The sequence below is a fragment of the Megalobrama amblycephala genome, linkage group LG13, assembly GCF_018812025.1.
Source record: "Megalobrama amblycephala isolate DHTTF-2021 linkage group LG13, ASM1881202v1, whole genome shotgun sequence".
Lineage (NCBI taxonomy): Eukaryota > Metazoa > Chordata > Actinopteri > Cypriniformes > Xenocyprididae > Megalobrama > Megalobrama amblycephala.
In genome coordinates, this window is record NC_063056.1 from 40,710,729 (window position 1) to 40,728,866 (window position 18,138).

General features: G+C 33.8%; 1 protein-coding gene across 1 annotated transcript in view; it reads left to right on the forward strand.

The window, feature by feature from the left end:
- csmd3a (CUB and Sushi multiple domains 3a) overlaps positions 1-18,138 on the forward strand; it is a 343,356-nt gene that overhangs the window by 210,749 nt on the left and 114,469 nt on the right. The window contains 7 exon segments of the mRNA XM_048153480.1: positions 3,524-3,648; positions 4,407-4,503; positions 6,717-6,821; positions 9,655-9,773; positions 11,933-12,002; positions 16,120-16,236; positions 16,337-16,546. Of these exon segments, the coding sequence (XP_048009437.1) occupies positions 3,524-3,648; positions 4,407-4,503; positions 6,717-6,821; positions 9,655-9,773; positions 11,933-12,002; positions 16,120-16,236; positions 16,337-16,546 (843 nt within the window).

The following is an 18,138-nucleotide window of genomic DNA, read 5'->3' on the forward strand; positions in this document are numbered from 1 at the left end:
ATTGACAAAAAAAAAGACAAGATTAATGTAGTTAAAAATAAAAACTTAATATTTGCAATCTGGCAACCAATATGGCAATCTGGCAACCGGACGCATTCTCTCTAAACTGCAGAAGAATCGCAGATGATCTTCATGAATATTCTTCTTGAAATTAAAGTTTCATTCAGTCAGTTTCTTCACAAGCCGTTTGCTGCGACTTAATCTGCGATCAAACCTTCAGTGATGAACTGTAATAAATCCAAACATGAATCTTGACTTTGCGGTTGCTGAATAAATGCATTAACATAACCTTTGTGTGACGGTACAAAGTCTTTGTTTTCATAGAAAAACATTAGGAATGTCACTGTTTTTAGATTTAAAGAGACGTTTCTTGTTTTACCAGTCTTCATAATGTAAACAGAGCATGTGTTCATTTATATGATAAATATCGTATAATAAATCAGTACACTAGATGAGGTTAAATAAACAATGTGTACGAGTCGACATTTTCTTGATTTGTGCTTATAGGTGAAAGTGCAATAATTCTGATGACATTTCTCAAATGACAATCATTGCAATTATAGTTATTAGCAAAATAATTATCAATTTAACAGGGTTCGTACAAGGTACTTTAAATTCAAGTCCTGGAAAACACTTGAAAACAGCCATATTTATGAAGAGGTACTTGGAAAGTGCTTGAATTATTGAAAGACAATATGACGAAAAAACATAAATGCAATCTTTTCATGCAAATTAATGCTGCAGCCCGTCTGATGTAGTTACAGAGCCATTTCACACGGCAATAAACGTGATATTGCTCATATATTTCAGAGTATATGATACAGCTTTCATTGTTCAGGTAAATCATATGTTCATGAAAAAAAAAAATCAGTTTGAATGAGGAAAGCGATATCTTTGTCATAGTATCCTTTCAGTGGTTAAGGGGATTTTCCATCAATGGATTGATCTCTTTGAAGTAAAGTCCACTATATGGAGAAAAATCCTGGAATGTTTTCGTCAAAATCCTTAATTTCTTTTCATCTGAAGAAAGAAAGACATGAACATCTTGGATGACATGGGGGTGAGTAAATTATCAGGAAATTTTAATTCTGAAGTGAACTAATCCTTTAAAGTTGCTACAGTCATTGCACTTTAATTATCTATTAACCTTTGAAAGATAATAAAGATATTGTTTGATAAGTGAGATCTCTGATTGTAGTCCTTGAAAACCATAAAAAGTAGTGCTTGAAAAGTTTTTGAAAGTCCTGGAATTGCCTTTTACAGTATCTGTACGAACCCCGATTTATGCAGCATGACGAAAATGTGACTAAAACTGGACTATAATGGACAGACGTTTAGTCGACTGAAACTTGACTATAATAAGAAGAAGAAGAATGAAGTGCATGAGTCATATAGAATACTTTAATGATGCTTTTTGTTATCCTCAATAACTTTAAAAGAAAGAAAAGCATGATATTCCTCTTGTGCTCAACAGAAGAAAGTCAGTCATATACTGTAGGATTGAAACAACACGAGGGTGAGTAAAAGATACAGTCTTTATTTCTGAGTGAACCGTTCCTTTAAATGATGAACTTTTCAGTGTGTTGTCTAATAGCCAGTTTTGTAAATCCGCTCCAAAGTGTCCGGTTTTACATAGATTGAATTAGTGTCTGTCAGCTGGCTGTGACCAAAAATATCATTATGGTTGCACTTAAGCTCGACAGCTCTTCAGAAGATAAGAGTTTCTTGCTGCTCAAAGGATCCCCTTCAGTGGGCTGAAATATGAGAGGAAACTTCAAATAGAAGGAGTACGTGGTTGAATAATTGAAAATGATGAATGCATAATGCATTTTAAGCAGAGCAGGATGAAGCCTATATAAAAGAAGAAGGTCTGCCGTGGCTGCAGACACACGACACAGGACACTGGGTCTGGAAGGAGTCGTTCGAACTCCCAGGACGTAATGCATGAAGAAGAAGGACTCATAACTAGTCCATGTTATGTCCATGCTAGATGAAAGCAGATGCAGCGACATTAACATTAATATGTGGCACTTCAGATCTGCACCTGGTAATGAAGTCCCTCTGGAGTTGGGTTAAGATGGACCGACCCAGTTGATTGTTGGCTGGTTGCTTCAGCAAGAACATCATTATATAAAAAAAAAACTTGAAAATTTGCTCTGCCTCAGAAACAGCTCTTCATTTGAGCTTACATCAGTGACATAAAAGAGTCAGGCGTGAGCAAAAACACGCCGTTTCTGTGCGTGTCCCTTTAAATGCAAATGAGCTCCGCTTTCCAGAAGAGGGCGGAGCTTTAACAGCTCAACAACGACAAAGCTGGAGAATCTCACGCAGCCAAAATGAGGATTGTCAGTAACGGTGTTCAGCCTTACATTGTTCAAACCGGAGTCGACACTGATGGAGAGACTCAGGAAGAAGTTACAACTTTTAGAATGAAACTGTGAAAATGAAAGACGAGTAAACAGTCAGTAATAAAATAAGAACAAATTACAGATAGTGCAAATAAATACAATAGAACAAAAATACAAATGAAATAAACAGTGATTTTCAGGTTTTCAGGTAGGGCTAACAGTAGTTTTCAGGTACATAATTTGATTAAAGTAAACAAAATTTAAAATAACACTTCACTGTGTAAATTTAATATAGATTAATCTTTATTAAAGTTACAAAAATCATTCAGACAAGAGCAGTGAGTGAATTTTATGTATAACATTAAAAACTCAACAGCAGGTTTATTAGGCTGCTGTCACTTTAAAAGCAAATGCACGGATCCAATATACTGATACACATGCGTTTTATTTCTCAACTGTTTACGTTCACCTGAGACTTTATCAACTATTTTTACAAGGACTTTTGCATAATTTTGTGTGGATTTGTCAGTTCAAGCACAAGAAGATGTGAAAGAGAATTCAATTCAGAATTCAAGCTCTGTCTGAGACGCAGCTTAACTTAACTTCGGTTGTTTAAACACAATAAACTGTCGGTATCAGTGGTATCAGTATCGGTGCATCCCTAATTATTATTACTATCTATTTATTATTTATGTTTTTTTCTTTGTTTTAGTTTTATATTTTTAGCTCAGAAAGGGCATGTTTACAGTCAAATGGATTGCGAATAGTGTTTCATGGCCTTTCAATGTGCTCTAAGTATTTTATTTTATTTTATTTATTTTTTAATATTTAAATTATTATTATTTTTTAATAATTTAATTTTATTTTATTTTAATAATTATTTTTTAAAATTAAAATATTTACAAATATTATTTATTAAATATTAAAATAATGTATTTTTTTGTTTTAATATATATTTAATTTTATTTGTTTGTATTTATTATTAATATTATTGTCATTATTATGTATTTACTATTTATTTAAATTATTGACTTGATCTGACCTTTTTTTTTTTTTTGCATTATTTTTCTCATGTTTATTTTGTCATATATTTTAGCTCAGAAAGGGCTTGTTTGTTCATTGTGCCCTCTCTGCCATGTTTAGTCTGTCTTTTTTTCCTGAAATCTGTCTTCCAGTTCCATGCGGAGGAGTTCTGACCGCGCGCCGTGGGACCGTTCTGTCTCCGGGTTACCCCGATCCCTATGACAACCACCTGAACTGCGTTTGGAAGGTCTTTGTGCCGGAGGGAACTGGAATCCAAGTGAGACAAAACTGTTTGTTTTTTTAGCATTCTTCAGGAAAACATTTAAAATTATAATTAGTTGAAGTGTGTTTGATTATTTAACGCCTTTGCCAGGGGATAAAAATATAATCAAGGGAATCCCATTATTATTTGCTTTGCTTTATTATCAAACTTGTGAATATTCATTTTTGCTGTTCTCTATTAATATATTAATGGTCAACCAATATGGGTTTTCAACGGCTGATATCTACAGCAGCGGTTCTCTGTTTTGACACTGTTTATCGTTATTCTGCATAGGCTGAACAATATGCAAAATTATTAACATAATCTGAAAACTGTGTAAATACAAAAACAACAGAAGAAATATGATTCATCAGCCAAACACATGGAACAAACACTGGACCAAATGTTGCTTTAGCATTAGTCATATTAGAAAGTACCAGATTTCACCATTCAACTGAACACAGCCTTTGACGTCAACAACAAAAGAGATGAAAGCGATTTATTTTTCCTTTTATAGATTTATAAGCCTGTTTATTTTGCATGATTATTTGACTATTTGCTGTACATGGCCTTATCAGACCAGAACTGACTTGTGAAATGTATATAATATTTATGATAGCAAATGAGATGCACCAAAATTGTTAAAAATGAAACATTTAAAATTAACAATATTTACATAAAAGTATGTATTATAATTTATTGTTCATCATTGGTGTTATGTATTATAGTGTAATTGAAGTGATTGTGCTTTATTTTGTATTTTATTTCTGTAGATTACAGTCGTGACGTTTTCCACTGAACACAACTGGGACTCTCTGGACTTTTACGATGGTGTCGACAGCAACGCTCCGAGACTAGGGAGCTATTCGGGTAAGATTTCCCTCCCTAAGTTTGATATTGTTTTCCAAATAACCCATGCACGCTGTGTTGACTTTAATACATTCGGCAAATACAACTGTTGTGCAGTCGTCCTTAGTTTCTTTAACACATTCTAGTCAGTCTGAAGAAACTCAAGGTGTCGCATCTGCGAAATAAGACTATTGTTTGTAACCTCATGCTGCTTGGCTTTCATCTAGAGATTTGTTTTGTCATCCAAAGCACATCAATATTTGAGCTGTCGTGGGATATCATGGATCAGCAGCTTTATAAGCAGTGGGACTGAAGTGTCAGAGTTTCCCTGGTGAGGCTCTCAGTATAAGTAGAAGTCAGAATGATATCAGTGTAACGCAGATGAGTCGAATCGACGGAGCCCTCAGAAGAGAAAGACAGAGTTTGATTATTTTATTTTATTTTATATTATTATATATTTTTTGTTTGTTTGTTTTTGTAATTGCCTTTTTGCAGTTGGTTTTATTTATTATTTATTTGTTATTTTATTTATTGTTGCCCTTTCTGACATGATTAGTTTGACATTTTTCCTCTTGGTATAGACTTATAGACTTACTGACTTATAGACTTTTTATAGACTTTCCTGGCTCTCAGTGTAAGTAGAAGACAAAATTATATCAGTGTAACGCCAATGACCCAAGTTGGCAAGAACCCTTAGAAGTGAGACAGATTTTAATTATTTGCCATTTTATTTTATTTTATTTTATTTTATTTTATTACCTTTTTTGTAATTTTTTTTTTTTTTTTTTTTTGCAATCTGTTTGTTTTATTTATATTAATTGTTCTTTTTTTCTTTTTGGTTCAGAAAAGGCTTGTTTACGTGACCTTGTTTGTCGTGCCCTTTCTGCCGTGTTTAGTCTGGCTTTTTTATTTTATTTTATTTTACTGCTTGTTTCACAATCTTTAATTATTTTAGTTTATTTTTTATTTTTTATCTTTTTTATCAGAAAGGCTTGTTTACTTGATTTTGTTTGTTGTGCACTTCCTGACAAGTATAATCTGGCATTATTTTTTATTTTATTTTATTGTTTTATTTTAATGTTTGATTTTATTTTATTTTATACTGCTTGTTTCCCAATATTTATTTATTTATTTATTTATTTATTTATCTTGTGTTTTTTCACATCTTTTGACTCAGAAAAGGCTTTTGTTACTTGATTTTGTTTGTTGTGCCCTTTCTGCCATTTAGTCTACCATTATTTTATTTTATTTTATTTTATTATTTTATTTTATTTTATTTTATTTTATTTTATTTTATTTTATTTTATTTTATTTTATACTGCTTGTTTTGCAATCTTATTTATTTATTTATTTATTAATCTCTTTTTTTCGCATCTTTTGGCTCAGAGAGGACTTGTTTACTTGATTTTGTTTATCGTGCCCTCTCTCCTTTGCTTAGTCTGTCTTTTTTCCTCTTTGTATATACTTTTTATTGACTTTCCTGGCTCTCAATATAAGTAGAAGACAGAATGATATCAGTGTAGCTCCGATGACTCGAATCGGCAGAGCCCTCAGAAGTGAAAGACAGATTTTAATTATTTGCCACCGTATCCCTGTATCAATGCATCAGCCGCACAAAGCAAAATAAATATGCGCTGACCTTAGCGGCCGCCATCCCTCTCAGACAAAGCGTTAAGTATTGCTGACAGTTTGACGTTTAATCTGCTCGGAGGACAAATGAAAGATTAAAGGAAGTTATGGCATGGAGATGCCTCGTGCATAAAGAAGGTGAAATGGCTTCATGTATACGGACCACCTCGGTCTAAATTCCCCATGCGGTTAAGGCAGCAAGTGTAATCTATTCGTCACAACCTCTTTAGCGCCGAATGTCAGCGGTCGCTCAACAAATAGCCCATCATCGAGATTCCAGAGTGGCTCGAGAGCATCGCTCTGCTTGATGGAGGTCACCGCCGGTTCACAAAACTGCAATAGGTCTGATCTGTCTTGTTGTGTGGCCAGCTGTAGATTCAGTATGATTAGGTGGACGGCAGCAAAGTGTGACCCAACTTTAACAGCGACGGCACTTCATCAGTAGATCCGGCGACTCGATGAAGCTGCTGACAGTCATGACAGAGTTGAATGACATCCGTTGAAGCCTCGAGACGGAATGTCACAATCCCACCAGGAGCTGTAGGGAACAATGTGCTCTTATGCCTGTCATGCAAACCAAAATGTTCTAATGCAAATCCCTTTAGGGACCACGATTCCACCCCTGCTGAACACCACGTCCAACAACCTCTACCTCACCTTTCAGACTGACATGAGTGTTTCTGGAGCTGGTTTTCACCTGGAATACACAGGTATGATGACTGTTCACCTCCAGGGTTTCCCAAACGGGGCTTCATGAGTTGATGAAAAGCTTATTTCAGTCATAAAATTAAAATAAATAAGGCTGAAATCAAAATAAAATTGAAATTATGACATGGCATAAGGACCTTTCAGAATGAATGATAAAAACATTGACAGCCAATCAGAATCCATCCTGCTTTCAGAGCTTGAGCAATTAAAGTGACAGACGACATAAACTGGTGTATACGCATTATTTAAATAATGGTGTGAATGCTAATATAGTTATATTTATAGTTATCGGTATCTGTATAGTCTTGTTATACTTATCGTCATACTTATCATTATAGTTATCATAATATTTATATTCTTGTTATACTTATCGTTATAGTCAGCTGGTATGGATGCTAATATAGTTATTGTTATAGTTATCATAATCTTTATATTCTTGTTATACTTATTATAGTCAGCTGGTGTGGATGCTAATATAGTTATCGCTATCTTTATATTCTTTTTATACTTATCGTTATACTTATCATTATACTTGTTGTTATACTTATCGTTATAGTCAGCTGGTGTGGACACTAATATAGTTATCGTTACAGTTATCGTTATCTTTATATTCTTGTTATACTTATCATTATACTTGTCGTTATACTTATCGTTATAGTCAGCTGGTGTGGACACTAATATAGTTATCGTTACAGTTATCGTTATCTTTATATTCTTGTATACTTATCATTATACTTGTCGTTATACTTATCGTTATAGTCAGCTGGTGTGGACACTAATATAGTTATCGTTACAGTTATCGTTATCTTTATATTCTTGTTATACTTATCATTATACTTGCCGTTATACTTATCGTTATAGTCAGCTGGTGTGGACACTAATATAGTTATCGTTACAGTTATCGTTATCTTTATATTCTTGTTATACTTATCATTATACTTGTCGTTATACTTATCGTTATACTTATCATTATACTTGTTGTTATACTTATCGTTATAGTCAGCTGGTGTGGACACTAATATAGTTATTGTTATAGTTATCATAATCTTTATATTCTTGTTATACTTATTATAGTCAGCTGGTGTGGATGCTAATATAGTTATCGCTATCTTTATATTCTTTTTATACTTATCGTTATACTTATCATTATACTTGTTGTTATACTTATCGTTATAGTCAGCTGGTGTGGACACTAATATAGTTATCGTTACAGTTATCGTTATCTTTATATTCTTGTTATACTTATCATTATACTTGTCGTTATACTTATCGTTATAGTCAGCTGGTGTGGACACTAATATAGTTATTGTTATAGTTATCATAATCTTTATATTCTTGTTATACTTATTATAGTCAGCTGGTGTGGATGCTAATATAGTTATCGCTATCTTTATATTCTTTTTATACTTATCGTTATACTTATCATTATACTTGTTGTTATACTTATCGTTATAGTCAGCTGGTGTGGACACTAATATAGTTATCGTTACAGTTATCGTTATCTTTATATTCTTGTTATACTTATCATTATACTTGTCGTTATACTTATCGTTATAGTCAGCTGGTGTGGACACTAATATAGTTATCGTTACAGTTATCGTTATCTTTATATTCTTGTTATACTTATCATTATACTTGTCGTTATACTTATCGTTATAGTCAGCTGGTGTGGACACTAATATAGTTATAGTTATTTTATATTCTTGTTATACTTATCGTTATAGTTATCGTTATAGTTATCGTTATCTTTATATTGTTGTTATACTTATCATTATACTTATCGTTATACTTACTGTTATAGTCAGCTGGTGTGGATGCTAATATAGTTATCGCTATCTTTATATTCTTTTTATACTTATCGTTATGCTTATCATTATACTTGTTGTTATACTTATCGTTATAGTCAGCTGGTGTGGACACTAATATAGTTATCGTTACAGTTATCGTTATCTTTATATTCTTGTTATACTTATCATTATAGTCAACTGGTATGGACACTAATATAGTTATAGTTATTTTTATATTCTTGTTATACTTATCGTTATAGTTATCGTTATAGTTATTGTAATCTTTATATTCTTGTTATACTTAGCGTTACAGTTCTCGTTATACTTATCGTTATAGTCAGCTGGTGTGGATGCTAATATAGTTATCGTTATAGTTATCGTTATCATTATCGTTATCGCTATCTTTATATTCTTGTTATACTTATCATTATACTTATCGTTATAGTCAGCTGGTATGGACACTAATATAGTTATCGTTATAGTTATCGTTATCGTTATCATTATCTTTATATTCTTGTTATACTTATCGTTATAGTTATCGTTATACTTGTCTTTATACTTAACGTTATACTTATCGTTATAGTTATATTCAGCTGGTGTGGATGTTAATATAATTATTGTACTAGTTATCGTTATCTTTATATTCTTGTTAAACTTATTGTTAAACTTAATGTTATACTTATCGTTATATTCAGCTGGTGTGGATGTTCATGTAATTATTACAATTATCTTTATAGTTTCGTTATAGTCTTGTTACAGTTATCAATATTTCAGTATTAACCTAAAATCTCCGACGGTACTTCAAGAACATATTTTATGTCAAAGGAGTTCGGCTGATGAAAAAGTTTGGGAACCCCTGCCAGAAACGACCGTGAATTATTGAATTGTTTGATTTAGGAACACCACAGCATGCATCACTAAACATTTGTTATGACTCGTTTCTCTCACGGGGCTCCTTTGCCTCTCACAGTGTAATGCAGATCAATTTCCATTTGTGTTGGTGAACATTTGCATTCTGACGAATGAAGAGAGTTTCCTGTGTCCTAAGCAATAGGTTTGGACTCCTGCCCAGAACCTCAAACCCCCAGCAATGGTGTGAAGGTGGGCGACCGCTACTTCGTGGGTGATGTTGTCTCGTTCCACTGCGAGCAAGGATACACTCTAAAGGTGGGCGATTTCATATCATACGCTTCAAATGCTCAGAGACGTTTGCTCTCGTTCTGAAAAGCTTTTTGGCTGCTCATTTTGTCTTATTGCATACATAATCAACAGTGCGTTAAACAGCTGACTTAATTTCAGTAAATCTTTCAGAAGACAGTCAATCAAAATGAGTTTGTTCAATTACGAGCACTTACTGTCCCAGGGGTTGAGTTTTAGTCAAACAGATTTTTTTCCCCCTTTCCTGCTTTTGAAATGCTTTTTAAGTGGAGATGTTATTGTTTTTACTCCAGACTTTTGGTCTTAAAATATGAAAATGCATCATAAAATATTAATTGAGATTTTCAAAGTTGTGGAGTATTTCTTTTCGTTCTCTCCCACATTGTCACCATGACCAACACTTTCCCCAAAACATAAATTTTTCTTGAGATGAAAATATGAGACATGTAATGTGAGAGACATTTCCAATCTGTAATTTTGTATTTAATGTTTAGAATCAGTGTTATTTTAGTTTTTTATTTTAGTTTCATTCATGTTTTGAATTAGCTATTATTTTTATTAGGGATGAACCAATATGAACATTTTGGCCGATACTGATACCGATAAATCTTTTCATATTTGAAAGGCGATAACGGACATATTGGCCGATAAATCTAAATCCAAATTTTATAGTAATCCATTATTTATCAGCTTTAATATATCAGCCAATTTTTCTTATCGGGCCGATAACGATAATATTAAAAATGAACATATATCGGCCGATACCGATATTGTGGCCGATATATTGTGCATCCCTAATTTTTATATTTCTTTTAGTTTTCATGTGAATTTTATTTTACTTTTTAGTCATTTCATTATGTGCTTTTGCCATTTTATCAGCTTTTTATTTATTTATTTTAATTTTGCTTTTTAGGTTTAATTTATTTTTATTTTATTTTAGTTTTAGTTTTTAGTTTTTCCAGTTAATAATTTTAGTGCTTCTAATTAAACTTTTATCAGTTTATTTCCAAGGCAACATTTCTAATATTAGCTATAATATATCGGCCAAATTTTCTTATCGGGCCAATATTGATAACATTAAAAATTAACATATATCGGCCGATACCGATATTGTGGCCGATATATCATGCATCCCTAATTTTTTTTTTTTTTTTTTTTAGTTTTCATGTTTTCAATGTTTATTTAATTTTTAGTCATTTCATTATTTTTTACTTTTGTCATTTTATTAGGTTTTTTTTTTTTTTTTTTTTTTATTATTTTGCTGTTTAGATTTAATTGATTTTTATTTTGATTTTAGTTTTTATTTATTTCCAGTTAATCATTTTAGTGCTTCAACTTAAACATTTATCAGTTTATTTCCAAGGCAACATTTCTCATTTTCATAGCTTTTCAACTAATATTTATAAATTATTTCATTTCAGTTTTAGTTCATTTAACAGAAATGTTTTTAATACTCTTACTTAATGATAATAACTCTGTTTGGAATGCATGAAATTAGCCTTAGCATGTTTAAAATGCAATTTCTGTCACTGTAATTTTGTAAAATGATGCAAAATGTGTAAAATAATTAATTGTGAGTTTAGAATGCATGCATACACTGTCAAAAATTCTATGATCAATAAGTTATGACAACATACGTTTTTACATTGCTTTAACTCAAAATAAGTTAAGCAATTTTCAACTTTTTTATAAGTTATACAAGATTCAACTCATTTTTTTAAGTCAGTTTAATGTAATTTAAGTTAAAATGACTTAAACATCCAAGTTGATTGCACTTAAAAATTTAAGTCAGCAACTTTTTTTTTTACAGTGTAGCATTAGCATGATTAAAATGCGATGAAAGTGTTCATTAGTTATTTCAGGAAACAAAACATGCAATGCATTTACACTGTTAAAGGCAAATGAAACTAGAGAAAGTGTGTGTTAAAAAAAAAAGCAGTTTATTTCTGAAAGTGCTCGAAGTTGAAGAAACACCTTAAAGTTCAGCGTTTGATTTTCTGCTCTTCTGTGCGCTTTATTAGATTCATTCACAGCGCCAAGGCTTTGTTATTGTGGTATGTGGAAGAGCACGTTGAATGATACATTTCCTACGAGTGATTCATCTTTCTTCGGAATTGGTGAGAGCTTCTTGGAAAAGTCAATATCTTTCTTCATTTCCACTGTTGCAGGGAAGTGCATATATAACGTGCATGCCGGGGCCTGTCAGACGCTGGAACTACCCCGCGCCCCTCTGTCTGGGTATGTCTTATTTGCAGTCACTTCTCCTTGTTTGGCCTTTTCAATGAGAGCATTACCACTGCTTTCCTTCTCGGTAATCTCAATTCTCCACATTAGTGTGTCGCAACATCCGTATGTCTCTGTTAGTTGTGGCGTTTCATTTTATTTGATTTCAATGTAACAGCTGCTTCATCACAGCGTACCGACCGTAGAGAGATCGACCGCGGTCTGTTAGAGCTCCATTTAATCAAATGGACTATGAAAAAGCTTTCTTCGGGCTAGATCTTTGAGGTCGCGTTCAGTCTAATCTTCTTTTTAACATTCTCTCTTTTGTTGAAATCTATTAGCCTTAAACCCTCCTTCCGTGTCTTATGATATCTCGCGGCTATAACTCCATCGCTCACAAGTTACTCGCCATCTCACTAATGCTTTTCATCCAGAGCGACTAATAGCAGTGACAGACCGCGGCGTATCCTCAGGTTAAGTGGCTTGAGCAACAGTACAGTAGGAAAGTGCAAGTTTACTTCTAATAGATGTACATTTTGCAAAAATGATTATGCATACTTCTTTAACTAAGTTCTGTACACTTTAAAAAAAAAATGCCTGGCAAATTTGGGTCACATTAACTAACTAATTGTTAAAGATGTGAATCTGTTGATTATATATTGATGTTTGGCTCTATTTTTAAGATTTTTATGGTAAATGCAAGAGGTTTTTCTTTGGAAAAAGTCAACCATACCATGGAAAAATCACATTTAAATTTCAATTTATTGAAGAGCAATCTAAAAAGTAACCATTCACATTTTCACTGCAAATGTAATGCTGGAAATTCTCTGGGATTCTGAGGGAATAAATTGTTCTTCCACGCAGGAAAAAAAAAAAAAGAAGCTTTTCTATACAAATGTCTTTAGGTGCCATTTCAGACATTATTTATATCATCTAATGATATAAATAATAATTTTGAAATATGTTGTGATGTGTATTATAACATTTTTAATGAACAATGAAATTGTTACATTTATTTACTTTTTGTTTAATTTGTTTCACATTTCATTCCGTTTTAATTCTACGGTCTCAAATTCAGCAATTGAATTTGGATTTAAAGGTGCCCAAGAATGTTTTTTCACAAGATGTAATATAAGTCTAAGGTGTCTCCTGAATGTGTCTGTGAAGTTTCAGCTCAAAATACCCCATAGATTTTGGGGCATCATTAACTATGAACTGATTTTGGCAGTGCCGCCCCTTTAATTCACATGCTCCCTGCCACACGAGCTCTCGATTATATTACAGCACATTTACAAAGTTCACACAGCTAATATAACCCTCAAATGGATCTTTACAAGATGTTCGTCATGCATGCTGTATGCATGCTTCGAATTATGTGAGTAAAGTATTTATTTGAATGTTAATGTTTTATTCTGAGTGAATTTGAGGCTGGGCTCCGTGGCTAACGGCTAATGCTACACTGTTGGAGAGATTTATAAAGAATGAAGTTGTGTTTAAGAATTATACAGACTGCAAGTGTTTAATAATGAAAATAGCGACGGCTCTTGTCTCCGTGAATACAGTAAGAAACTATGATAACTTTAACCACATTTAACAGTACATTAGCAACATGCTAACGAAACATTTAGAAAGACAATTTACAAATATCACTAAAAATATCATGATATCATGGATCATGTCAGTTATTATTGCTCCATCTGCCATTTTTCGCTGTTGTTCTTGCTGGCTTACCTTGTCTGTGCACAGATCCAGACGTTAATACTGCCTTTCCTTGTCTAATGCCTTGAACATGGGCTGGCATATGCAAATATTGGGGTCGTACATATTAATGATCCCGACTGTTATGTAACAGTCGGTGTTATGTTGAGATCCGCGTGTTTTCCGGAAGTCTTTTAAACAAATGAGATTTATATAAGGAGGAGGAAGCAATGGGGTTTGAAACTCAACGTATGTCTTTTCCATGTACTGAGCTCTTGTTATTCAACTATGCCAAGGTAAATTCAATTTTTGATTCTAGGGCACCTTTAAAAGTTAAGTGCAATTTAATTTAGAACACTGAATTTGTGGCGTTTCATCTTATACAGACTCTAGAATATTGAAATGTAACTTATAGAAATTCATGATTTATATCATAATACACTCTAAAAAAGGGCTGGGTTAAAAACAACCCAAGTTGGGTTGAAAATGGACAAACTCAGCGAATGGGTGGTTTTAACCCAGTGATTGGGTGTTTTTTACCCAGCAGTTGGGTTGTTTTAACCCAGTGATTGGGTTATTTTAACTTAGCGGTTAGGTAAGATTAATTTAACCCAGCAATTGGATTGTTTTAACCCGGCGGTTAGTGATTTTAACCCAGCGATTGGGTGGTTTTAACTCAGTGGTTGGGTTGATTTAACCCTGCAGTTGGGTTGTTTTAACCCAGCGATTGGGTTGTTTTAACCCAGCGAATGGATTTTTTAACCCAGCGATTGGGTTGTTTCAACCCAGCGATTGGGTGGTTTTAACTCAGCGGTTGGGTTGATTTAACCCTGCAGTTGGGTTGTTTTAACCCAGCGATTGGGTTGTTTTAACCCGGTGGTTAGTGGTTTTAACCCAGCGATTGGATTGTTTTAACCCGGCGGTTAGTGATTTTAACCCAGCGATTGGGTTGTTTTAACCCAGCGAATGGATTGTTTTAACCCAGCGATTGGGTTGTTTTATCTCATCGGTCTGGTTGTTTTAATCCAGCGATTGGGTTGATTTAACCCAGTTGGGCTGAAATTGGACAAACCCAGGTGAGGCTTGGGTAGTTTTAACCCAGCGATTGGGTTAAATGTTGGCCCAACCTGCTGAGTAGTTTTAATTAACTCAACTATTGTTTAACAATTCCAGTATTTCTTGCTTAAAATGAACCCAAAATATGTTGGAAATGAACATTTATTAATATGTTTGATAAATGAACATGTATTAATAAGTTTAATGAATAATAATTAAACAAAAAACATTTATTAAATTGCTTATTAATAAATGTTCACTTTTTGATTATTATTGTTTCCTGTAGTAATTATGTGTATAATTTTTAATTTCCAACATATTTTGGGTTCATTTTAAGCCAGACATATAGTCATTTTTAAACAATAGTTGAGTTAAATAAAACTACCCAACAGGTTGGACAAACATTTAACCCAACCGCTGGGTTTGTCCATTTTCAACCCAACTTGGGTTGTTTTTAACCCAGCATTTTTTAGAGTGTAGATTGTGTATATGATAACATGTTTTCATACTGAACTGAACAATGAAATTATAAATTTATTTAAGTTTCAGGTTACTTCGATATTCCCCTTTTAGACATTCTACAAACTATAAGTAACTTATTGACTACATGTCAATTAACTCTCATTAGAGTATTAGTAGACTGTTAGGTCTGGGTTCAGGTTAGTAGAATAAGTTGACATGTAGTTGCAAAGTTACTTATAGTCTGTAAACTGAGGATTTGTTGCATGACTCGGTTGGTGACGTTGGGCACGACTGTGTTTTTAAGAGTTGCACTTGAAGTTTAATTGATCCGAGCTCCTACAATGCAAACAGAAGATTCAATGTTCTCTATTGACATTTCAATTGCTGCTCTAAAAAACTGTAAAGGGACACAGCGAGTCCGACAGGCCATTCATTACACATGTGCCAATAAGACGAATGCAAACACAAGCAGGGAGATACACACACACACGCCGCAGTACAATCAAGGGGATATACTTCAGTCTTCAATATTGGCCTTTCAATCCCAGTGAGTTCTGGTGGTGTTAATTTAAAAAGTCATTATGAGAAAACATAACCCATGTATCATTTTCTCAAAATGAACACAGCACATTTATTCCATTAGCATTTGAAAGCATTTCTTATTGCACATCATTGCATTGTTATTTATATATACAGAGAACACGAGGCTCTCTTATATGCACAGATGAGTTCATTTTGCATATCACTAGATTCAGTAATGGAGTTTGGATTTGATGAATATCTGTTTGATAGTTTCTCATCATTCCCAGTTGGGGATCTATTCTCAGCGTTGCATTGGCCGTTACATTTCATAGATACAGTTTTGTGTGTGTTTCATCTTCACTGACTCTGTGCACCGCTGCTCTTGTCTTTTAAGCTCAGTGCGGCGGCTTCCTGTCCGACATGAATGGAGTCATCCTAAGTCCTGGCTTTCCCGGAAATTACCCCAGTGGGCTCGACTGCAACTGGACAGTTAAACTGCCTGTTGGCTTTGGTCTGTATCCTGTAACTTACAAGTTGCATTTTACTTCTTTTCTTCAGGTACCTTATTGTTAAAATGTACCGTATCTCTCCTCTGATTGTTTATGAACCAGGGATTCACCTGCAATTCCTCAACTTCTCCACGGAGGCCGTGCACGACTACCTTGAAGTCCGTAGCGGGACGCTGGACTCGGGTTCGGTGATCGATCGGTTCAGTGGGCCTGTTGTTCCAGAATCTTTCTTCAGCACGACCCACGAGACCAGCTTCTTCTTTCACAGCGACTACTCCCAGAACAAACCCGGTTTCCACATCACCTACGAGGGTGAGACGGATCAGACCTGCCCACGGCCTTTACTTCCCCTGTCGATACGGACACACACCGCTGGATCCCTTCTCGCTATAACAGGATAGGGAATATAACCAATTGTTCTCTTTCAGTTCTAAGCCAAGTTCTAAGCAAGTCAGTCCATCTCAGCAACATCCACAAGCATTTTCTAGCCAGCTCCACAATATCCAGAATGGTCTCCAAATGCAAAACTCTGACTAGTTTTAGGTCGCCTGAATGACTGATTGGTCTTAACGAAAAGCCCTTTATAAATAAGTTGCTTTTGGGAATGTGAGCATCTGTAGCTGTGGTGCTTTAAAGGGGATGAATTTAAAGACGCAGCTTTTCTGAGAGGATTTGACCATGCAAATAACTACGGCACAGCAGTAAAAGCAAGCACTAAAAATATAACAGCTTAAAAAATAAAAATAACAAGATTCAAATCGACCTCTAAATCTAAGTGTTAAACTCTTCCCTTTTGTGCTATGGGCATGAATAATGCCTCTAATTGCTAATCTTTCTGAGGAGAGGTGTGCTTTTACTTAAACACTAATGTTGTCTCAACAAAAAAAATTAAGTTTGCATCATTTTTTTTAGAGTTATGACAACTTTGAGTGAATTTACGCTCAACCAACAAGCTACATTGAGTTAGGGGAACTTAATTTGTAGTATAAACACAAATTTTTAAGTTGATTACTCAAAAAAATTAAGTCGCTCCAACTACCAGAGTTGTAGCCCTGGAAACAATTATGATGCCTTCATGTGCTTTTGGAATTATCATAAATACGAGTTTCTAGGTAAAAATTCCCATTTTGAAACTTGAATGCGATAAGTTTGTAATCACGACTTCAGAAGTGGAAATTATCAAATTTCCTATTGCATTAGAAGACAGCATTAATCTTATGATCAACATTATAACTCTACAAAATTATGTTTGCAACTTGAAAGGTTTAATTAAAACAATAAATTAGAATTTTTAAATTGCAACCATGCATTTAATTAAGTTGTGGTAACAGGTCCCCTGAATTACTTTTTAGAGTGTATGTGATTAAGGCCCATTCACACACAGGGTACAATGAGGCTAAAGGCACACCTTAAGAAAAATAATGAATGATTGCAGAAAAAATGTACATGTTTGTATTGAACATTTCAGAGCTTTACGAATCAAATTAGTGATTCAGATCTCCTATCAAACGGCTAAACTGTTGAAATCACGTGACTTTGTTGCTCCGAATCACTGATCCGATTCGTCAAGCTCAGAAGCAGTGTTTTGAAATCGGACCATCCCTATATTGTTGAAAAGTCGTTATTTCGGTTTTTTTGGTGCACAAAAAGTATTCTCGTCGCTTTATAATATTAATATTGAACCACTGCACTCACATGAACTGATTTAAATATGTTTTTAGTACATTAATGGATCTTGAGAGTTACAATGGCATAGCTGATCAGCCATCGGATTTCAACAAAAATATCTTAATTTGTGTTCTGAAGATGAATGAAGGTCTTACGGGTGTAGAACGACATGAGAGTGAGTAATTAATGACAGAAATTTCATTTTTGGGTGAACTAACCCTTTAAGGTTCTTTACT